The 25,002-nt window shown below is 33.1% G+C and overlaps 1 protein-coding gene across 1 annotated transcript; it reads right to left on the bottom strand.

Moving 5' to 3' along the window:
- Positions 1-13,559: 13,559 nt before the first annotated feature.
- Positions 13,560-17,139, bottom strand: LOC114181431 (Chaperone DnaJ-domain superfamily protein). The gene is made up of 3 exons (XM_028067883.2): positions 16,976-17,139; positions 15,460-15,638; positions 13,560-13,972 (listed from the first exon to the last, which is right to left on the bottom strand). Exons 1-3 carry the CDS (start codon positions 16,976-16,978, stop codon positions 13,816-13,818), a joined length of 339 nt encoding a protein of 112 aa, XP_027923684.1. The 5' UTR covers positions 16,979-17,139; the 3' UTR covers positions 13,560-13,815.
- Between the last annotated feature and the right edge of the window lie 7,863 nt (positions 17,140-25,002).

The following is a 25,002-nucleotide window of genomic DNA, read 5'->3' as shown; positions in this document are numbered from 1 at the left end:
CACTTTTCAAAACAAAAGTAGAAGTCATATATAATCATACCATTGGTTCAACACAAAAGTAAAACACTTAGATTTTATTATTAAATCAGCAAAATCGGAAACACTGCAATTACATGATAAACCACATTATCGAATGAACCAAAATTAATTAACAATTTTACTAGTTATTATAATAATTAAGTTAAAAATAATAATTTAATTATTGGTATAATTACTGATTTAGTTTTCTAATTTTTTAGTTTGGTTCAACTTGGTCCCTTATTATTAGTTTGTTCAATTTAGTTTCGCAATTATTTATTTAAAGAAGGTTCAATTTGGTCATCTCCATTAAGTTGGAGTTAACACCGTGTTTTGTCAAGCCCTGAAATTTTAAATTTAATTTTAATTTTTTTTTTAAATATATAAACTGTCACGTGTCAGGTTACCATCGTGCCACGAGACAATTTACAATCATGACATGTGACAATGATAATAATTGTTTTCAATTTAGTCCCCTATCAAATTATTAAATAAACTTAATTACAACTTATGTATACATGTTACAATAATCTTGTTAAATATATACATCAAATCACTCCACTTAAATACTCAAGTTATTTTATTTTTTACATTTTTATCTTTGTACTTTTTTGCACATGAAATTTTTTATTCTTGTAAAACATAAAATAATTTGAATATTTAGTTGTAGTGATTTGATGTATAAATTCAAAAAAATTATTTTAACATGTATATATAAGTTATAATTAAGCTTATTTACTAATTTGGTCTCAAATTGGAAAAGATAAAATTGGATCGTTTTTAAAAATAGGAGTACTAAATTTAACAAAAAATTGAAATAGGGGACTAAATTGAAAACAACTATTATCATTGTCATATGTCACAACCGTAAATTGTCACGTGGCACGACGGTAACTTGACACGTGACAGTGTATAAATTTTTTTAAAAAAAATTAAAAATTAGAAATTACAAAAGAAATAAAAAATTTCACGGCTTGACACGTGTCCTGTACGGACACGATGTTAATTCTAACTTAATGAAGATTGTAAGACCCTAGAAAATGGCGTTTTGAAAGTGATAGTGGTTTAAAAATAGTGAGACTCGATTATTTTAATATTAAAAGGTTTTAGTATAAATAGAATCGTTATAAACGAGTTTCATTATTTTAAAACACACCATCTCTCTAGAAACCACTTTTCTAGAGTTCTCTGACTTGTCTCTAGAGGTTCTGTCTCTCTGGTCCTCTGATTGAAGAACCGAGACCGAAGAATTGATCCTCTCGGCGAGCTCTTCAAATTGGACCAATCAGTTTTTCCATTCGCGTAAGTTGAGTTTTCGCTCTCTTTTTAATCTTTTCTATTGCATGCGAGCTCTTTTCCTCTTGCATGCGATGTTTTAATCATCAGTATAAGTCTTTGTTGATCAGTGATCATAATGGTAGGACCTGGTCGTTCTTGTGATGTTTCTATGTGTAGATAGAGCATCTTGTGGAGTTAGATGCGTTTTGATGTTCTTTGAGCGGTTTGGGTCTGCAGAGTCGCTTTGTCAGGTAAGGGAAGCTGATAATTGAATTTAATTAGAGGATATAATGAATGTAATTGTGTGTAATCAAAATTGATTGTTTGAAGTGTGATGCAATGTGAATTGTTTGATGTTTGGTATAAGTGAAATTGTGATTGCATTGTGTGAATTAAGGTTGAATTGGAAAATGAACACTTGAATCATGGCTCTAATTGGTATCATCTTACTTTGCTCGAAAACCATTTTAAAAACTAGACAACACTGCCATGGAGGTGCCAATTTGGGTCATGAAATCAAGTGAAACATCTCCCAACGAAAATCAGAATTTGTGCTATTTTCTGGTGTGAGGCTAAGCCTCAAAATTCAAGGCTGAGCCTTGAAAAATGCGAGGGGATCAACGCTGAGCGCCAGCCCAGCGGTGCCTAGTGTTGAAAAATGCGAGAAGAATGAGATTGAGCGCCAGCCGAGCGGTGCCCCAGCGCTGAGACCCTTGCAGGTCTAGAACGAAATTTTAATGTTGAGGCTAAGTGTTGAGCTGCCAGATTTCATGTGTTTGCTATTTTGATGTGTTTCATTGAATAATTGATTTGAAATGGATTATTTTGACTGTCTTAGTATGCTTTGAGTGAGATTGGGTGAATATGGATTTGTTGTATGTGAATTATGGAGGAATTTCGTGGAGAAATTCTAAGTGTGGATGAGGTAGGGTATGCAAAGACATAAGGACTCAGTTTTGGTTGGTATCCTAGCGCTCCAATAACCATTAAGGCTCATATAGAGTATAATGGGTTATGTCATGAGGAGTAGCAGGAGGTCTTAGCCATTGGACTCGATCAAGTCTTTGGCGCAAAGGAGACTTACCTGGTGTGATGATTGGGTGATAACCCCTTGAGGCAAAACTCTGCAGAGTTTGGGAATCATACACCGATGTAAGCCACCAAGAGGTTCGATGTTAATTGCATATATTCGGATAATTGAGTCTAGAGTTGAATGGCGTGTGAGTATTGGAATCTTCCTGTGTGAATTTGTGATAATTGATTGTTATTATGCTCTTACTCTAATGTAACCTTCTTTAAATCATTATTAGCTGACCCTTGCTTTCTGTGTTTCTGTCTCGTGTTGTATGTTTCCTTTTGCGATGATCACCTTAATGGTGGGAGCAGATTTGGTTGCAATGTCAGAGGCACTTCTGGAGGATGAGGAGTCATCATTTTAGGTGGGAGCTTTAGTGGTGGTCTATTTAGGTATATTTTTATTAGTTTAGTGTAAGTGTATAAGTGATATATTTTTACAGTCGTATCTTTTGTAAGACTGTATTAATATATTGTGTACACTGAATTATCTGTTTTGAACTATGATGAAACTCCCTATTTTTATTAGTCTTAAGTTGCTAAAAATTGGGATATTACAAAGATGACTAAATTGAACTATTTTCAATAATTGGGAAACTAAATTGAACCGACCAATAATAAGAAAACTAAATTGAACTAAACCAAAAAAAATTAGAGAACTGAAAAATTAGGGAACTAAATTAATAATTATACATTTGATTATCATTTTATTTAATATTTACGGTAACCAATTCAATAACCATTTAATCTTCATTATTTTTTATTTTTATTATTGAAAATGAATATTTATGTAAAAGTATCTTTTATTATTACCTTTTACTGAAAGTGGGCTGTCATTATATGTTAGTCTTTAATGTCTTTCAAACTGAGAATCAAATAGCTTTTTTAACTCGATGTTTATTTAGTATTGAAACAATTTTCATTTTCTTTTAGTTTATATCTTAACACAAAGATTTCACCTTTCTAATTGCCTGTCTAGGTCCATTTCATTTTTTAGTAAGAACGTTTGGAACTCAATGTGGCATTTGTATCAAACCTTTCATATGATTTTCTATAAGAATGTGTCCCATATACACATGTGGACACACCCTATAGTGGTTGAACTTCTAATTTTTTTTACAAGAGTGATCCTTCCATACTCACATGTGCACAAAGATACAATCGTGTGATAAAACCTTTGGTTCAATTTTCTATGAATGTGTCCCACAACCACGTGAACGCAATTGAACCAGTGATATAATTTTTAATATGAACACGTCTCCAACATCCATGTACGCATAAAATAAAGATGGACATTTTTGTTGGGGTTGGTATGTAGTAATAAGTTAACAATGAGGGTTCTGGTCATTACAATGTAGTACATTTTGGGGTGTGATTAAAGGTATTGAAATGTTGGTTGTAGTCATAGGTATGGATGGATTTGCTATACTTTGATGATGCTCTTGTTAATTGAGAAAAACTTGAATGACTGAATTGACCATTGTAAAGTATAGGTACTTGATACATATGATAGTTGTAGATTAACCATAAGGTGGATTCGATAGTGGAGTCTTTATTTGGGCGTTTGGATTTGGGTTACACATCGAATCAGACTAATTAAGGTACTAATAACCCGTAAAAATCTGCTACTGATATGGCGCCTGGCGGCACGGGTCTGCGCGCCAGGCGATAAGAGTACCATAAGAGGGACATTGTCACGAATGCGCCTGGCGACAAAGCGTGGCCCGCCAGGCGATAGACACCACAATAGCGGGTCTGTGTGAGAGCGGCACCTAGCGACAAGGGGGTAACCGCCAGGCGATAGCGACGCGAACAGGGGCTCTACGTGCAAGTTTGGCACCTGGCGAAGGGGACTGTCTCACCAGGCGGTCTGGACCTGTTCCGCCTGGCGGCACTTGGTGCTGCATCGGGCGGAAATCCTGCAGTCATTGACTTGTGTTGTGTTGCGTTTAAGCAATGATGCTATGCTTGGATCGGGTGATGTTGTGCCATGAGCAGGTAGGTTCATGGATGGTGGTTAACATGTGATGATATGAGCGGTGAGGTTCATATTCAGTTACTCTCGCGTGAGGATACGAGCGAGATAGGTTCGTATGTTCCGTGCTCACGTTTGAGAGATGCCACGTGCGGGGAGGTACAGGGCTGGTGGATCACATGTGTTGGACTACGGGCGGGTAGGTCCGTAGAGTAGGACTACGAGCGAGGAGGTTCGTAGAGCATGACTACGAGCGAGAAGGTTCGTAGAGGCAGGACCACGAGCGGGCAGGTTCGTGTGAGCATCATATTCTCGAGTCCAAGGCTAACGTTTTGTGTGAATTGAGGACTATACAATCTTGGGGTTAAGGTCTTGGCCAAGAACTAAGTAGATTGATTAAGATGGGTGTATGACTTATCTTGCATATTATATGTATGTTATTTTTTTTATTTTCTCAGCTCACCATTTCTGTTTGTGTATGGCTGATAATGTATAACCACACACTTATCCTTTTGCACTCCTAGGCAAAATTGAGCAATTTCAAAACTTTATTCTGAGGTATTTTATTTCACATCAACACTGGATCAAAGGAATGAACCTTACTTGAGACAAATCAATCTTCTAGAGATTAAATTATCATGTATATACAAACAGAAAGATTCTATTTTTCACACATGAGTTAATCTTTTGAGTTCACAAGACAATCAATTATGAAAGAAAGTACTCAAGTTAAATGTGTATTTTCTCACCAAAATTCTCTCAAGTGTTTTGGCTTGTGTTTTCACTCAAAATACTCATGCAAGTAAACACTCCTAATACTTAACAAGACTCTAATATTCACAAACTTTCAGAAAATATGCAATCAAAAATCATGAGGACTATTCACAGGTTATAACGGGACCAAGGCAAAGGTAGGAAAAATTTTAGGATTTTTGGGTTTTTGAAATAGTAATGTAGGAAGAATAATGGAGCATAACTTCAAAAACAACTCCTTTTCATTTATTGCTTGTTGCTCTCTCTTTTTTTTAGAAAGCAATTATTTCAACACTTTTTCATCAACAAATTTTCCTTTTGCCATTTTTATTAATTTGTGGGTGAGGTACTCACCCACACACTTTATTCCTCAACCATTCCTGAACACAATCCATTAGCTCCTTCTTTCTTCCTAAGGTAGAATATGGTCCTTTTCTTTTCAACGTTATGCAATAGGCTTAAAACAAGAAAAAGAGGTTTAAAAGCACAAAGGGGCTACCAATGGATTAATATCAAGGTGGACTTATTTCGCCAAGTAGCTAAAAACAAGAAATGCCTCAATCATATCAAATCATGCATATTCACCTAAGTTGTAAAACAAAAGAATCAAGCTAAATATTTGAGTATAAACAAACATGAGCAAGTCACTCAAGAAAAACAATAGGAGTGGCACATGGCAGACCATCCTTTGCATTAAGGCTCAAGACTCACAAGGTCAAATTCTTTCACAAAAGATTTAATCAAGAAAATTTCAAATCAACTCAATTAGCAAATCATAGAAACAATCCACCCATATCAACATGATTTTTATTTTTCTAGAATTATGATCATCCCAATTACTGAATCAAATCCCAAAATCCAATGTCAATATGTTTTATTGAAAGCAGGGAAATATTTTTTCTGGGTTTCTTATGAGACATATTGTTTAAAAGTTTCACTTAGTAAAAAGTTAATACTTTCACAATATTCTCAAAAAGAAATCACAATTTTTTTTTCTTTTTAAATGAAAACAAAAACAAAAAAAAAAGAAAAATCCTACCTACAGTTTGTCTCCCCCACACTTATTTCAAAAAAAAATGTCCTTGATGGACTTATTTTGGGGAGAAAATGAAAAAATTTGTGACTATTGGCTCAATCTGGCCATATGTCAAAATTTATTTTCTTTAATTTTATAAAGTACAAGTCAGCTTGTACAATTTTATTAAAGAAAACAAAAACACATATTTTTGAAAATTTTTTAATATTTTTAAAATTAAAAATAGAAACAAAAAACAAACATGCATGCAAATTAACTTTTCTATCAACACTGATTTCAAAAGAATTTGAATCTAAGCTTTTTACCTGTTGTAGCAACCTTTCTTCTTTTTCTGCAGCCATGTCAACAAAGATAACCACTGAAAACTTATTTGCATCATTCACATCAACAAACTTGATGTGTGGAGTGTGTGGCTTCAACTCAACTTGAGCATCATCAAGTGCATTCAAATGGTTAAGTGGATCATCAGTAATCCTCATAATCTCATCTTCTGAGCAAAAATTTTCACCTAGTGTTGTTGACTCTGCTGCTTCATCATTAACCAAGTCAGTTGCAATAGTAGATGCTTCAGCTGCATCTTCGAATACTGTTGGCTCTTCAACTGCACTTGGTTCCTCTATTGTATTATCCTCACAACTTTGCTCTTGAAAATGATCATTTGTACTCATATCCTCATCAATGGGTACAATTTTATATTCACATTGAGCAACATCAACATATCCATCAGTAGATATGTTTGTGTGAGAATCTTTAATTTCTTCATCAACTTCAACAACATCCTTAATATGTCCATCAATAGACATATTACTATGACAATCATTATATCCATCCGTAGATATATCAATGTGATGTGATTCCGCTATTGGTTTTTCAGACTGACTCTGCAAGCTTTGTGTGGCAGCATTCATCATCTCTTTCTGATCTGTCTGATTCATCTTCATCATTTTAGTCATCATTTTCATCATATCTTCCAAAGTGACCTTTCTCACTGCATCATTCATTAGCTGACTCAAATCTTCAGACATTTGTTCAGCTCTGATGGCCAACTTCAGAAGCACATCTTTGATTTCATGACGAAGTTCATTAAAATCTGGATTTTCAGGAAATCTCTGATGGGGTTGAAGGGTGGTATTAACAATTAGAAGTAATTCTATGAAGTTGTTCTTACTTGCATCCCTCAACATATCAGACAATATTTGCTTATTTTCGTACCACTCTTGCTCAATATTTCTGCATCTTTGATCAACTCGCAACCTTTCATCCATGGACTCTAATTTCTCTATAACTTCACCCATTAATATCATAACTTCCTTGTAGGACGGTCCATTGGTCGCTTCAACTTGCTGTGGTGGTACATATTGTTGCTGAAAACTATTTGGAACATATGATTGCTGAGGTGGACACTCAGAATATGGTTGTTGTTCATATCCCAAAAAAGATGATCTAGGATATAGATCATTAAATTGTCATAAAGTTAACCCACTTATATCAGGTGCAGAAGTAGGTGTGACAATTTGTTGTTGATAATCATATGAATCACATGGTTGCTGTGGATAGTAATCATAATTCACTTGAAAATCACACTGTTGATTATTTTCATATGAAAAATTATTTTTCATTTTTGAAAGAGGTTTTCTGAAAAGAGATAAGTTGAAAGCTTGTTGAGTAGACTTCCAGGAAAGAGAGGTGCATCTCAATGGACAACTTAAGTACCTTATCTTTCCTTAGCCAAAGTTTTTCCCAACTAGTTTCACAAATTTCCCAACAAAATTCCTCAAACAAAAATTACGCTTAAAAAAATAAATAAATAAAATAAAATAAAATAACTAAAGGAAATTAAAAAAAAATGTTAGAACAAAAAAATGAGAAAAGAAAATGTTAGTGATAAACAAAAAAAAAATAAAAATAAAAATAAAAAATAAAATCAAAAGAATAAAAATAAAAATAAGAACTAAAATGATAAAAATTCTAACCGTGTTCCCTGACAACGGTGCCAAATTTGATAACGCTGTCATTGACGCGTTCAAATTAATACTACTTATCTATAACAACTTCAGTATTGTTAAGAAAGTAGTCAACAAAATAGAAAGGGTAAAGTAACCCAAAGTCGTCTCCCAACGAACACGGAATTGATTTTTAACAAATTAGTTCTTATAAAACTATACAAAGCGGTTAGTCAAATAAAATAAAAAATATAGGGGATTAAGATAAACAAAGATAGAAATAAAATTTAAAAGATAAAAAGAAATAAAAACAATAGTAAAGAAAATAGATTGATTCCATTGCTTTTTCAAAATAGATTCATCATCGGTTATCTAAAGATTATTGCTCAATTAATTATTGTTGTAGGTTTGCAAATTAATCAATGTAAAGTCTCAATTAATTTGTTGGCGTTCTCACTTTTAACCAAAGTACAGTCTCAATTAAAAGTGAGAACTTTTAGATTATCCATAGTAAATTCAATCAAAGTACAGTCTCAATCAAATATTACTATGCCTAATCATGTCTATTCTTTTATCTCCTCACCAAATAAAAAGCTTAATTAATCAAAGTAAAGTCTCGATTAATTTTCATTAGAGTAATTACCTTTAACCAAAGTAAAGTCTCAATTATTGGTAAAAACTCATTTAATCACATGAAAGTTTCTAAATAAAATCAAAGTAAAGTCTCAATTAAATTTAAAAACCCTTGAACTCATATGATCAACATGCATATAGATTTAAAATCATTACTTTTTACGAGATTCAAAGATAAAAGACATAAATGAATTAAAACCTCAACAATAATAAAAAGAACAAAGAAATTAATTCATTCTAACCTCAAAATCCATAATGAAATTACAATGGAATCAACCCAAGAAGTTTAGCAATCCATGGAATACAAAAGAAGAATAGAGAGAAGAAAAGAGAGAGAAAGGAAACGAAATTAGGCACCCCTAAGGGTTCCAAAACTCTGAAGTCCCGCGCTTGTCCTTTTTGCTTCTCCCTGGGTCTCTTTATATAGGAATTGGACTAGGCTTTTCTGTTGCTAAAATCTCTCAAATATCTTTTAAAATAAAGATAAAGATAAATATTTAAAAATATTTGGAGAGATATAGACTATTTGACAAATATAATTGGTTGATAATATCAATATCTAATATAATTAAATTAATTAATTAATTAAAGATATATGATAAATTATCACCAATTAGTATTTGTATAAATTTTTCAAATCAACCATTTGCAATCTCCTTAAATTATCTTCTAAATAATCCAATATCTTCAAGATATATTTGTTTGTTGTGAAACTAAAAAGATTCAAGAAGATCTTGTCATATTTAAAAAGATTTGGTAGTTATTATCTTTCAATAGTTTATGATATAATTAAATAAGATAATTATTTAAAAATATCAAATAAAATATCTAAAGATATATTTTTTCCAAATTATCTTCTATCATAAAGATAAAGAAAACCGCAAGGTCCAATTTTTTTTGTTCCTCTCTTCTTGGTTTAGCCAAACTTATTCACTTTTTCAAGCTTTTCTTGCCGCCTTCATGCAATGCTTGGCTTGGATTTTTGTGCTTTTGATAATTTCTTATTCTTGGATTTATCTTTAAGGTGTCATGAAGCTTTAATCAATTTATTTCCACACCTCCATGAGCTCAACATAGCTTCAGCTGCACTAACACACCTCAAAATATTCAAAGAACATTTATACAACTAAATTATAGGAAATCCCAATTAAATCAATCTTTAAGCACAAAAATTCAATTAAATACCCAGAATTAAACATTAAATGAGGGCAAAAATACGCACTCATCAATGGTGATGATCGTGTGATTCGTTACACGGGAGCAGACGTTGATACAGGCGATGGTGAGGACGCTCAAGCGACGGAGTGAGAGCTAGTTGGGAAATAGCTAGGATTTTATTTATGTTATCACTTATGTTTTTTTGGAATTTTGGAAATTGTAAAGTTTTAAATACTATGATTTTAATAATTGTGGCGCGATGTTTAGATATTTTAATTTTCCCGCGTTTTGGGAATAATAATATGGTGATGTTTATTTTATTTTCTTTCTTTATTTATTTAATTTAGTAATATTCCTTAGGGATGTTACAAAAATCATTACTTTTACTTGATTAAGAGTAAAAGACATAAATGTACATAAATAAGAATCAAAAGAACAATTAATTTTATTCATTTAACATCAAAATCTCATTAGGAAATTATAATAGAATCACCATAAAGGCTTAACACTCCATGGAGGGTAAAAGTTATAAAAATGGAATGAAATAAAGGGAAGAATGTAAGAAAGAGATAGAGAAGCGTGGAGAAGGAAGACTAACCGAAGATGTCCTCTAATGAATTCCCCTAAGTCTCTTTACATAGAAATTGTGTTGGGCCTTTTTCTGTTGTTGAAATCTTCTTTCTCTTAATGTAATCTCCACCAAATATCTTTCAAATAAAGCCAATATCTCCATGATATATTTGATTATTATGGAGATTTAAAATGATTTAGGAAAGATTTGCTAGTTTTCAAGAGATGTGATAGTTATTATTTGATCATATTTTCTAATATAATTAAACAAAACAATTATTTAAAAATATCAAATAAAATATCTAAAAAGATATATTTTTCTAAAGTTATATTTTATCATAAAGGCTATTGCATTATTAAAGCTTTTTTCAATTGAAAAAAAAAAGATAGAGAACACAGAACAGACCATTTTTTTGTTGGCAATTTCCTTATTTCTAGCATGTTTATGAAAATCGCGCTAGATGTCAGTCTTCACAATCAGCATGACATTGGACACCATTCATTTTTTAATAACTCTCTTTTCTTCACTTTTTCATGCTCTCTTTTCTTTCTTCATGTGATGGTTGACTTGACTTCTTGTGGTTTTGATTATTTCATATTATTGGTTGTCATGAAAAATTAATCAATTTATTTCCACTTTCATGAACTTATATTTAGTTGTAGTTTCCTTAATACACCTCATAATATCCAAATCACATTTATGCAACTAAAAAGTTTTTTTAACATATATTTACAACTCATGTTCAATAACCCTAATTATAACAAGTCTTAATTAAAATAATATTTTAAGCACAAAAGCTAATTAAGAAGTCAAGCTTAAATGTTAAATGAGAACATAAATTTGCACTCATGACACCTCCCATGTAGGTGCAAAGTGGCTCTAAAAGGAATGGGGGGTTGAATAGGGCCGGTAGACATTTGAAAATATTTTTGTGCAAACATATTACAACAAATACAAATAACATAAGGAGTAGGGAAGAGAAGATTACAAGGAGTTACACCAATTCACCTCCACCAATGCCACCCAAGATAAGTGGCGGTCGTTGCCACTTAAACCAAGGTTTACAAAATGTGAAGGTAAACACAATTTGCAAAATGGCAGAGAAGAATTAGTTTAGTTTGGTTTGAAATGTCTTCTTAGTGTTTCAAGGTAAATAGAAATTTATAGAGTAAGTTTTTTTTCTTCTTTTGTTTAACCTGTAATTGGTCTCAACTTGGAGTGGCCCCTGAAAAGGAAAAGATTAAGGCAACAAACCTCACCATTCCATGTGAGAAGACAAGAGAATCAGAAAATCAACAAGGATAGATTAATACACATGCAAAAGGAAAAAACAACTTTTTGGTAGATTAAGAGCTATTTTTTTAGCAATTTTTTAGTATATTTTCATAATTTGATAAGGAATGTTTTAATTTTAGTGTTTAAAATACCTTAGCATAAGAGAGTGATAGAGAGTAATACACAATATTATATTTTTTAGTATTTTTCTGAAAAATGGATTTTGGTTGTTCTTCTCAGTTTTCACTAAGTTTCCTATGCAATTTCGTTCTTAGATGAAGCAACAGTACTCATGTTTACATTTACTTAAGTTCATTCACACCATTTTGACTGTTGCTACACTTATTTTTATTTTCGTTTCATTTCGTTTACGTTTTCACCAATTGAGTTATGTTCTCTTCAATATCTACTAGTTACCTGCCATTTAGAACCATTTTTTAGGTATTAATTTTTTTTTCTTCAGTTCAAGTCATTCATGAATATCAAGTTTAACTTAGCCAATTTACTTGTTGGTTCATGAATGAGCACGTAGCCCCTTGCTATTTTACACTTTAAAAGCTCAATGTATAGTGTTTTACTTGTGTCTGTACAATTATATGAATTCGTTAATTAAAAGTTTACCATCCTAGACATTTATTGGTTATGTTGAAAGAATGAGTATAATGGGTAAATCTTTGTTAACAAATGTAGTTTGATGAATATATGCATTATGGTTATAATGTTGATATTGCTTGACACCTGTGATATTCATTGTAGATGTTTCTATTTATCTTGTCATTCCATTACTTAGTATACATTATTGTTTTATTTATTGAAATGGCATAATGTATCTTTGAAATAAAATTAAAGATATCTATTAGGTTTTAATTAAAGTTAAGTTAGATAATTTATGATACATAGAAAAATACTTGCTATTTAATATCTTGCGACCGCTATAATCTAATCTTCTATCTTGATAAGTTTAATGTATAATATGCACTTAAGGTTAAATGTTGAATCTTTAAGTCATTATATGATCCAAGTGTCAAAATGTTAGATTATTTTAATTTAATATTGACTAATGTAATTTATAGAATAAATTTAGTGTAAAGTTTTCTAATTTGATGATTATTAAATTATAAATGTCTTAAAAAGATAAAAATTATAATCATAAAAATTATAATAGAGGTATTAAAATTAATTTCGTCTCTTCTCACTTTATTAAAGACATTATCGTCTTTTAATAAATATTTTTAAAAGGACGCAGTTATCTCATCCTAGTTTTTAGGTTACATTTCATCTATCCAAAAAAAAAAATTGTGACCTTTAGAAAACATAGAACAATGTCTATGGACATCCTATGTCATCATGAAAGTTATTAAAAAAGTAAAAAAAAAAAAAAATAAAGGAAAAAATATCCATAACTAGCAAAGAAATATCTTACGGTAAATCAAAATAAACTATTGAACCCTTCTCCAAGTATAATTTTGTGGAAATTATAGATTTTGAGACTCCTATGATGTAGAGTAATTTCCTTGAATTGAATTAGGAATATATGAAAAGTACAATTTACACTCTAATCCCCCTTCTATCCAACAACTGCTTGATCAATTGTTTTAAAACTATTCATGAGCTAACACTTATTTTAAGAATATCGATCTTTTCTCGAATTTGGTTCAAGATTAGCTTCTTAAATTCAATGGTCAAAAGTTTCAGTTTCACCTTTCTCTCGAGATGTATGTGATCTTGTATATCTCCTTGATTTTTTTTACAACATTTCAAGGCTTATTTAAAGCCTCATGCACATCTCATCCTAACAATAGGTAAGCAAATTTATCGACAAAGAAGAAAAACTATACAATACAATTCTCCCAAGGAACCATACCGAGTGTTTCATTACCACTCATTATTGCAACATTTGACAGGAACTAAATATCTAGGGGCTTTGAGAAGTCTCCACCATCTATGTACAAAGGAAAGGAAACTTCGGATTTTCATTATCTAAAAGGAACCAAAATCACGGGAAGACTACAATGTTTACACACTAAATGAATTCCTCAAAACAGAGTAAATATTTATAACTTTGGGTTAATGTCTAGAATTAAGACATTGCAACTGTGTGTTAAAATGCAGATCCAGTTCCCTTTGCCTTCCCTAGCATGACATCTTTTGCTTCATTTATTTTGGAAGCGAGGTAATGACTTCCACCCGCATCAGGATGATTTGCAACCATTACTCTTCTGTGTGCTTCTTTAACCTTGTCTGCAGTTGCATTTTCCCTGATGAATCATGGAACAGTATAAGTTTAGAACAACATAATGAAAAAGACAAGATCAAAATTCTGATCTTGGAGAGAAAAGCATAAGGATTAGTAACGATTTGATAGGATGAGAGCAGCAGGAGGTTTACTTTTGCCGACAGAGAAGCAGAAGCAGGGGTATCAACATCAAGAGTAATTGAATGTGACACAAATTAGCATGTAGAGAAAGAATAACTTGAATGATCTTACTGAATTTTCTTGCAAGTACAGAACACCTTTTATGAGTGGTCAAAGGATGGATAATCCTATATAGTTGGAAGATGTTTATGTTTTCAGGATTTACATCCGAACTCTCTGGTCACTGTTGTATGGTTTCTGCAAACATAATTTTGTTTCCCTATATCAATCATACGGACTGCTGCTCATGAGACACTTAAATAGGCTTAAAAAAGGAATTCCCATAATTCCTTTGTTTACACTAAATGCATAGGGGATTCATCACCTAGGAATTCATCAAACTCCAGCTTATGGTATTAAAAATGAGCTAACGTTTTTCGTTCAATCACCAGAATTCAAAATAACGGCTTTCAGCATGCTATGGTTACCAGTAGTTTTTCCTTTATTTTTATAACTATGGTTAGGTTACTAGTAAAATTTTGGTTTTCTTCGTCAATATTTTAAAACCAATAAACTTGTTGCATATATATATATATATATATATATATATATATATATATATATGACAATATAATGATGACAACAATCAAAATACAAAATATGAAGATCTAGAAAGTTCATTATTGTTTTATCATCAAGAATAATCAAGCATCAGAAGTACCCCTTCCTGTCAGTTTAGGGTTAGCACACAGGTATGTTGGTGAATAACATTAATGATAGTAAAAAATGGATTATTTAGTGAACGGAATTTTGGGCCTATAAAAGGTGGGATTTGTATTTTGGAAATTGTCTTCGAATTAGAGACAAAAAGGATGACCGAAAAAATAATTCACAAAATTAATCTTCTGTTAAAATTGTTAATATCATCTATATAAGTACTTGCCATGAATATACACATAGAAGTGGAAATTACAACGATCATGATATTATCACGTAACAGAAAAATTGAAACATGCTTAAACCTCTTAAATGCAGTTATTTTGTGACAAACTTGTCTCAACTTCATTAAAGTTCCCTTAACTAGCCCTCTCTCCAGAATCACACATGAAACACTCAAAATCACCAAAACAACTCCCTACCTACCTGAACCAACGAATGTGTATGTAAGGTTACTCTAACTTAGTGTAAAAGTATTTGATCAATCAGAAAACTTTAAGCGTTAAAGAAGAAATTACGCTCAAAGACACAACTACACAAGTAACATAACTACATATCACAATACATGAACATAAACAACATATACTTAATTATTCAACTTCAAGAGCCACTCTCCACAATAAATAACAAAGGCAATTTGACGACTGATGAGGAATCAAATATCAAGCTTACCTGATGCCTAATATTAGAGCTGCTTCTCTCTTTGTCATTGTAGGTTGGAAACCACCATCATAGAACCTACGCACTCTGGGTTTTGGGGGTCGCGCCTTGAATGCTTGCCATGCTTGGACGCCATACCTGCCTGCAAGTGCTGCAGCAGCTACAGCAAGACCAGCAAGAAATGGTGTAGCCTAATGTACAAAGCAGTTTGTTAAAAGTTTGATGCTAAAGAAAACTTAATGAGAAAATGAAATAGTAGTTGATATTCTTTATACTAATTATGACTTTTAGTTCAACAAGAATAAATGAAAACCGTAATAGATAAATGGGGCAAAATCACAATTATGTTTCATTCTTTCAAAATGAATTTGGCATAAACAACCTCACGGGCATACATGCTCAATCTTCTATGCCACAATAAGACTGAATTGATCATATAGTCTGTCATCACCATATTTTATTTTATTTTTCTTATTTTTATTTCCTAAAAATCCTTATGGAAAAGCTTGTCCAAGCACACCCTAGAAAAAGTGAGTTATCCCTTGATTTGGCTGAAAAATAATTCTGGGCTATGCCTGTGTGTAAATGAAATTATTTACTCTATAGAAGTTGCTAGCCTTGGCTAATTGGGTATTTATATGTTGATGGTAGATTATATGATTAATTCATAGTCTTACTGTAGCATAGAAGAGCGAGCACGTATGCACGTGGGGTTGTCTAAGCTAAGTTCATTTTGGAAGAATGATACATAATTGTGTCTTTGACAAGCTTCTCCATCAATATTTCTGAAAAAAAAAATAAGGAAATTGAAATCACGTAAGTTAAAATTCACTTATGCATAAGCTAATTTGTACTTTTAACCTGTGTATAAACTAATTTTAACTTAGTGAGAAAACAATTGCATTTTCTTACATTTTTTTCTCCTAAAATTTCTTATGGGAAACTCGTCCCAACACACACTAAACCTAACACAGTTGTTCCAGATACATAGACATAAGCAACAGAGTAACCGTGTAAAAAACTTTTACACTATCATCTAATTACAAATAGACATGTATGGTAAATTTGTTGACCAGAACTCTTATCACCAACAATGCCTAGAAACTAAACTTTCCCCCTCTATATAACAATATTTCATAAGTTCATATAAATTTTCCATTGTTGCATTTCAGGCACCTCATGGAAGTCGGGAAAAGGCGATACAGTAAGCAGTGATAAGAGAGCAAAAGAACGTGGGAAAAAAAATACATTACAAAACATAAATTTGTTACTGAGGCAACAATATGATTAGATCATTTTAATGACAGTGCTTTCTACCCATATTCTTCTTAAATGCATTTTCCCAAAGAAATACAAAATTACGACCTAAAACAGAGAATCATGTTGCTAATTTGAATATAAAGGGAAAACAGGAGTCGCAAAGTTACTAATTAGTTTCAAAACTACGTGGGTCAAATCACAAAGGAGTGTTGCAAGAAAGGAAAAAATTGAAGAAAACAATGTTGAACAAAAGAGAGGATCAGCTCACCATTCCTGGGGAAGTTGAAGGACTGAAGAGAAATTTTGGCGCTTTTCATTCACAGGTTCTGAATGCCTCTAACTCTCATGCTAAGGGAAGAAGACAGGCTGAACACACGACTCCGGAATTAACTTTAGGTTCGCGTAGCTTCGATCTTCTATATTTTATTGAGTCAAGGAGGAAAATTATTCTAATAAATAAATTTAGTATTTAGTATTTTAATACAAAATAGAGTTTCTAATAGAAAGTTTCGTGAATTTTTATAAATGGAAGAATTGGTAGAAAGTTTCGTCAGTTTCTTATATAAATTTCCAATTAGCTCAATATTTAAGTTAGTACTCTAATTTTATTAATTTTTTAAAAACATTTATAATTTTTTATTTGTTCAATTTAGTCATTTAATTGTTTAAAGATCTTCAATACATTAACATCGTGTTTGTATAAAATGATTTATCATGTTATTGTCACATGACATTGTTTATTTTTAATATAATTTTTTTATTTATAATTTTGATCTAATTTGGTTATCTCTTCTCTTAAAATGAACCAATTTAGACTTTATCAAAATTAAGACGAAATTAGTAATTAAATTTAATTACAATGTATATAAACATGTTAAAATATTTTTTAGAAATTTATATATCAAATTACTCCACCCAAATATTTAAATTATTATCTTTTACATTTTTACATAAAAAACAATCCCTATTTAAAATTATATTTTTTTTAAAATATTACAAATATAAATGTAAAGTGACTCTTGTAATTTTTAAATGTTTAATGTGACAAATGTAACACCCCATTTAATTAATAATTCTAATTAAAGGAAGCGTTACAAAATAATATAGTAAGCATGGTCCTCGAGTATAAACGTTAATCCTTACCGTTGTCCAAAAGAAACAGGAAAGAAACTAAGGCACACTACGATGCCGTTAACAAAGTATCATAATGTATTGACAATATTTCAAAATAAAACTTAAAGACAAGACAATACATGGGCCATAACTCTAAAAGAAACTCAGATGAGCAGAAAACCAACCCAGATGGCTATGCAACGCAACCTCCATCACCATGATGACCACGGGGAGTTCTCGCATCTGCTCACATCAATAGGTTGATGATCATCGTAAAAGGAGAAAACCAAACACATAACAATCAAACAAGCAAAAGGGTAAGCTAGAGCAGAAAATGATTTATCATACAGTTACATACAATTTCATAGTTCAAGATGCATATATGTCAACCAATCATGTTATGACTTGCACACAATACACTAAGACTCAGACACGACTCATTCAGATACATATAATTAGTCAGATTTAGCGGATGCTTGCACTTGTGGTAGCTTTTACTGCTCTACCGAGCTAATTGTTCCAGTGTCTCATCCCCTCCACACAAGGTTAACCCGTAATGGGTTCCAAGCCTCCTGCTACTCTCACCACTCGAGTCAGTGCGCTCTATGTAAGACTAACTGACTCTTTAGAGTGTCAGGATGCAATCCTTACCTTGAATCCTTACTAAATTATATAAATAGGGCACCACCATGAACTCCCACTAACAGGGGTCATGGAATTACGTCCCGACCAACTGAGGCACCACCATGAGATCTCACCTAGAGATTCATGGAATTACGCCCTAACAAAATGAGGCACCACCACGAAACTATCATGGAATTACGTCCTAACCAAACAACCAACATGTTCCATCAACCAATATGAAAGTATTGTTCATAAAAATTCCATTTCACTTTAATACCAACCATTCCATACATGTCTCATGCCAAAATCATCCCAAAACTCATGAATCTAACCCATAATATCAAAGATCTCATACATTTTCACATACCTCATACTTTAATTAGAGCATGTTGAAAGGGGGAGCTACTTCAACTCATATGAAGATGGTTTTGATGATGTCCAAGGCTACACTTCAAGTGCATTACCAGTTTAGAATTAGTCATGTTTTAGTTAGGTTGTGCATTAGGCTGTTTGTATGAAATTATCATATGTAAATCAAGCCTGCATTAAGTTGTAATTAACCATCACACTCTTACTTGTCCAATCATGAATTGATTAGCTGTTTAACTAATGGATTAGTTGTGAGTACTGCACTAAGCCGTGAAAATACACTCACGATAATCGATTAGGTAAATTCCTAATCCATTAATGACAGTAGAGAACTCTGTATAAAAGCTGTTTTCTGAAATTTGTTTTGGTCTGGAAAAAATTACAAATCACTGAAAAACATTATGAGAAATAACCCTTTGAGATTCACAGAGTTCTTAAGCATTCTTGAATATCATAGAAGTGAAGATTCAAGGAGATTGATGTTTGATTCTACCTTGATGGGTCTAGCTTGAATCTAGGAGAAAATTGACAAATCTGCACAACAATAGGTGTATTCGTTTCTTGATTCTTTTTTATTGTATTTCTGATTACAGTTGCTTCATTGTGTGAAGTGTAGGCCTAGGTGCAATTGCGTGGATGCATTGCTCCTAGGGGGAGTTCTTGATTGGTAGATCAAGTTCTTTGGTATTTAGGTTCTAGAATTATATAGATGTTCTTGTAATTCTGGGATCCTAATTGTATTAGTGGAATCCTCCATAAATAACAAGCATATGAGGAAACCAGTCAATCATACCATAAATAACAAGCATGTGAGGAAACAATAAGTTCTGCGTCAAGTCCCGCTCAAGCTAGGAGCCCTCGCTCAGGTGAGAGGAGTTCTCTCGCTCAAGCTTCAGGCTCTCGCTTAGGCGAAACTACGAACAAGGGTCATGGGGGTTTCGCGAACCCTCGCTTAGGCGAGGCCATCTCGCCTTAGCAAGATGGTGTTTCGCTCAAAACTCAGTTCTTCCGTCTGAGCGAGTGTTCGAGCTAAAACCCTTGGGCGAGCTTCTGTTACCTTTGCCTAGGCGAGACGAGCTCGCTTGGGCGAAAATAGTAGTTCCTTCCCACTATTCTACGCCTGCAACCCAGAAACAACCAAGCACTCCCATACAGATCATTCACACACGAATACAATCACTTTCCATATTATTTTAAACATGAAACAGATGGAAACAAACCACATACTTCAAACACGAAAAGGATCTAGCTTCCCCTACCTGGAAAGAGCTAGCCAAACGACTCTGACGAGTGAGCACGACAGTTTTGAGAATGGGCTTGGGAGCTGGAAAATGGTGAAAACAGATTCCAAATGGGTTACCATGGTGAACCCTAACTGGACTACGAAAAACAAACCAGAGAATAAAGATATGAGTTGGAGGCTAACTTACATGGAGGAAGAACGACGCGGGACAAACTTGCTACAACGTAGAGGCAAACCCTAACAGAGGTTCTGTGGAGAGAAAAAGGAGGAGGAGTAAGGGTACTGATTTTGCAAATGAATGCATAATGGAAGGGTTAGGCTGCTTTAGGGGCCTTGGACACCCTATGGGCCAGCCCTTAGGCCCATTAGATTTTGGGGCAGCCCTTTAACATTGGGGCATGAAATAAGAGAGTCTTACAACAAATATTTTTAATGTGATAAGTATCATTTTATATTTACATTTTTAATATTTTTAAAATATTATAAGTTTAAATAGAGATTTTTTTTATCCAAAAATGTAAAAAAAAAATAATTAAACATTTAGGTGGAGTGGTTTGATATATAATTTTTTTTTTAAATTTAATATGTATATATAAGTTGTAATTAAGTTTGATTACTAATTTGATCTCAAAATTGAGAGGGATCAAATTACTTCATTTAAAAAAAAATTAGAGAACCAAATTGGATCAAAATTATAAATAAGGGAACTAAATTGAAAACAAACATGGTCATGTGACAATAACATGACATGTGGCACTATACGGACACGGTATTAACGCCATTCTAACAAAAAAGATTAAATTGAACTTTTAAAAAAAATAAGAGGACTAAATTGAATAAATAAAAAATTAGGGATCTCCTTAAAAATTCTAATAAAATTAAAAGATCAAATTAGGTATTAAACTGAGTATTTAAAAGTATTTAGTATTTTAATTCACAATAGAGTTTCCAATAGAAAGTTTCATGAATTTTTATAAATAGTAAAATTGGACATAATCAAATAATAAAGATTAAGGATATAAATAAATTCACTTTCATTTGACTGAAGATGAATAAATTCAACTTTTTAAAATTGGGTATTGGTATTGTATTTACATTTACATATATTAGTTTAATATATTAATGTTTCTTTATATGTACATCTATCATTATTTTAAAGGTTAAAATACTCTATTAATCCTCATATTTGTTTGAAAATAAAAATTGGTCTCCATATTTTGGATTAGTCTTAGTTTGGTCTTTATTTTTGTTAATGTGTATCAAATAGGTCCAAATCATTAACAATGTTAAAATGGTTAATGATTTTCTAAGTAGCCATGCAACTGTGGCTTCTTTTTTTATGTGGATTTATTATTATTTTTTTCAATATGTTAGGTTCAAATTACAAATTTTTCATGCTTTGTCGTTTTGGTTTGAAAATGCAAAATAGAGATTTGAAGAATTTGCGAACATTGATCATAGGTCGTCAACAGTGAAGGTGAGATTGACGCGTTGGGAGTGTGTTCATCATTGAGCGAAGCATGCTAGCAGTAAAGGTGAGTTTCAGTTTAGTAAATTGGTGTTCGTTGGTAGTTTTTGTTGATTGGGTTTAGGGTTTTGGCCGTCGTTGGGTGATGCATTTTGGTTTTGGGATGGGAATGTTATGTTCTTGGGGTATGAGCTATTCTTGATTTTGTAGTGTGTTGTTGATTGTTGGTGGTCTCCCACTTAATTTTAACTTTAAAATTTGTATAAGTTGTAGTCCCCTATTTCAATGTCATGTTTCAATGTTGGTATGGATTGTAATATGTAAATTTTTTACAAGTGTAGATGTGTGTGTGTGGGGAGGGGGGAGTGAGGGGGGGACAACAATGTCGTTATGTGACCATGATATGTGGAGTTATTTTAAGGCTCTTAATGGATTAAAAGGGTTGGGACATGTTGAAATGAAAGAGTTATGGTACTACATAGGAGGTGGGTCAGTATTTACTTAAAGAGGTATTGAAACAACCAAATAATGAACAGACACAAAATGAGTTCTTTGAAACCACCTTTGGCAAGTTATGAATGCATTCTTTGAGGCTATGCATATGGTGGGAACTTTTGTGTGATGACAAAGGGGGCTACACATATGGTTAACATAGTCAGGCTAAATGGTGTAGTTCATCTGTACGTGGTACACACAATGTCTGAACCTGAGATAATAAACATGATTGAGGGGATTGGGTTGGAGGAGTTGGTCTTTTTGAGGGTGATGATGAAGGTCAAAAAGTGTTAAAGCAAGGGGGGATGTTGATTAGGTAATTGTGAAAGTGAAAAATTGTTAAAGGAGATGTAATAAGGGTGATGGTGTAGGTAAAGTAGTGTCATAGTAGGGGGATGACCATGAGGGTGATGGTGAAGGTGAAAAAGTGTTAGAGCATGGGGATGACCATAAGGGTGATGGGGACAAAGAGGCGTTCAATGATGAAGGGCTAGTTGATATCAACATTGATTATGACATAGACAATGATTCATAGGATAGTAATGTGGATTGTGAAGTAGGAAATCTTCCAGAAGACCTTGCTGGAGCAACTGGTTCTAAACAAGAAGAGTGTAGTGATTCAGATGTTGATTCAAAAATAATTCCTAACTCACTAAAAAGTGAACCGAGTTGAGCTGACCTTTTTTTATCTCAACTCGTGGTGAGCCAATCCGTGTAAGTTGGGTTTGCTCATTTTGACACCCATAGAGGCAGATCTTATATGTGTATTGGATGGGGTTTTCTTCCTCCACCCTCAACTTTTCATCCTAAACCCTAAACCTTTTCATATTTCCCTTCTTAACCTTTGAATTTTTAACTTTTGTGGGGTTTGACTAGGGTAAAAACCCTATTTGATTGTTACTGCTCTTTCATTCACAACCACACCACACACCCTTTCTTTCTCTCCTCACTTTCTTTACTACTTTTTCTCATATCTCCTTACCCCTTTTACTTTTTTTCTGGTCTCTTAACCTCACCCCTTCCATCTCTTTCTTCAATTATCACTCACAAACAGCTCCTCATTAGTTTGTTTTTGGGCCACATCTCTTCACTTCGGATTCTCTTTCTTCATCATAAGGCGATGTGACCCCAACAAGGCTCATAGCTTGGGCTATTGGCTAGGCCCATTTTTTTCATTGTTGTTCTTAAATAAATACATATTTTGAATACTTTATTTTGAGTCTAATGTTTGGGCTTTATTGTGCAGCTCATGTCTACAACTTGTCCCATGAGTGGCCTAATCAAATAATGAGCCTGAAGCCCAATTCGTATTTCAGCCCATGAATCCATCTTTCTTCACGCATACACCTGAAGGTCTGCTTTAATTGGAATTGAAATGTGAATCTCGAAGCCCAATCAGCTTGTGCGTCACGCACCCTTTGTGGGCTTCCATTTGTATTAAGCAACCCATTTCTAATCTATAGTCACCAATGCGGACAATATGCCTTTCCCTCATTCCAGCATTCAAATTGGGCCTACGTCACAGCCCAAATTCTTCCAGGCCTCTACGTGACCAACATCAGAATAGGGGAAGCTCATTTTTTATCCCTGCATCACACGTTGAATCCAGCCATGTTTCTCTTCTCTACTACAGTTCACACCTTCATGTGTTGCCTCACCTTCGTCACGCATCACGCATATTAGTAGTTGTTAGGGTGCCGCTATTAGGGTTCAGTTGGTTTTCGTTTCACGCATACTAGTCGCTATTAGGGTTAAATTGGTTTTTGTTTCACGCCTTTCACCTTTTTCGTTAGGAAACTTTGCTAGATGGCAACCATTCCTTTTCCATGTTACGTTTTCCGACTGCCTTCTACTATAAAAGACAAGCCACTCTTTGTAAAACCCAGCTTAGATGAATGAATTGTGGTTTAATCCCTTTCTTTGTCAGCTCACCCTTCACCTTAGATGAGGATTTCTCCTCCTAGGGTTTCAACACCGTGAGTTATTCGTTCCATCTGTGAGATTTTGCTGCGATTTCAGTTGATTTCACCAAACAAATCAACATCTGGAGGCTGTTCTGATCATTCACCGTCGAATGGAGCTATTTCTCGCTGATTAACGGCACCGCCAGCCTCATCAAGTGGTATCAGAGCCAATCGGTTCTCGAAGTGTCGCAAGCTAAGTATTCTTCATCTCATTTTGTCTGTTTGTTTTTTTGCATCTGTATTGCTTCTGTCTTGTTCCTGGTTCATTTTGAGCTTCTATTTGCTCATTGCTCATTTTTGTTAAATTTGTGATGTTGTGGGGTTTTTCTCGCTGAAATTGGTTCGAAATACTTTGATCTGCTTTCTGAATCAATATTGATGGTAAAACATGTCTTAGCTTTATAATTTCATTTTCATATGCATTGTCAAGCTACTTAAGTCCAGTGATGCATTGATTTTGGCCATAACAGTTTCCTTAAAACAACATCATTTCAATTCTATTTGCTTCTAATGCTTGTTGTTTTTACTGTTTTGGCTTAGTATGTCTGTGAGATTATATTCACATTTGTTTGCACTGTTTCCATCGATTTCTAATAATGCAGAGCTCTTATGTTGTCTATGTGCATATATGCTTGTTGGAGCCAATCTATTATTGAAATTGGATTCATTCTTGTGGTGATTTGAATCATAGTTGTCCAGTTTATCTTTGACATTATTTCTATGAACTTTGATGCATAATTCTGCTAGTTCACTGTCATAGCTGTGCATTTCTTTATTGTTTCTGGATTAATACCTGATTCATGGTGCTATTTTTTTATGTTGGCCAATTCTGATTCCTGCTACTATTTGTCATTGATACCTGATTCATGGTGCTATTTTTTTCTGTTGGCCAATTCTGATTCCGCCACTGTTTGTCATTGATATCTGATTCATGGTGCTGTTATTCTATGGCCAATTCCAGTGTTATGTGAATCTGTCTTGTTATAGTTGGACTTTGTGTTGTTTGACAATTTCCATTT

The sequence above is a fragment of the Vigna unguiculata genome, chromosome 4 (assembly GCF_037176805.1).
Source record: "Vigna unguiculata cultivar grain cowpea cultivar isolate G323 ecotype 2 chromosome 4, ASM3717680v1, whole genome shotgun sequence".
Classification (NCBI taxonomy): domain Eukaryota; kingdom Viridiplantae; phylum Streptophyta; class Magnoliopsida; order Fabales; family Fabaceae; genus Vigna; species Vigna unguiculata.
This window is presented reverse-complemented; position numbering and strand designations above follow the sequence as displayed.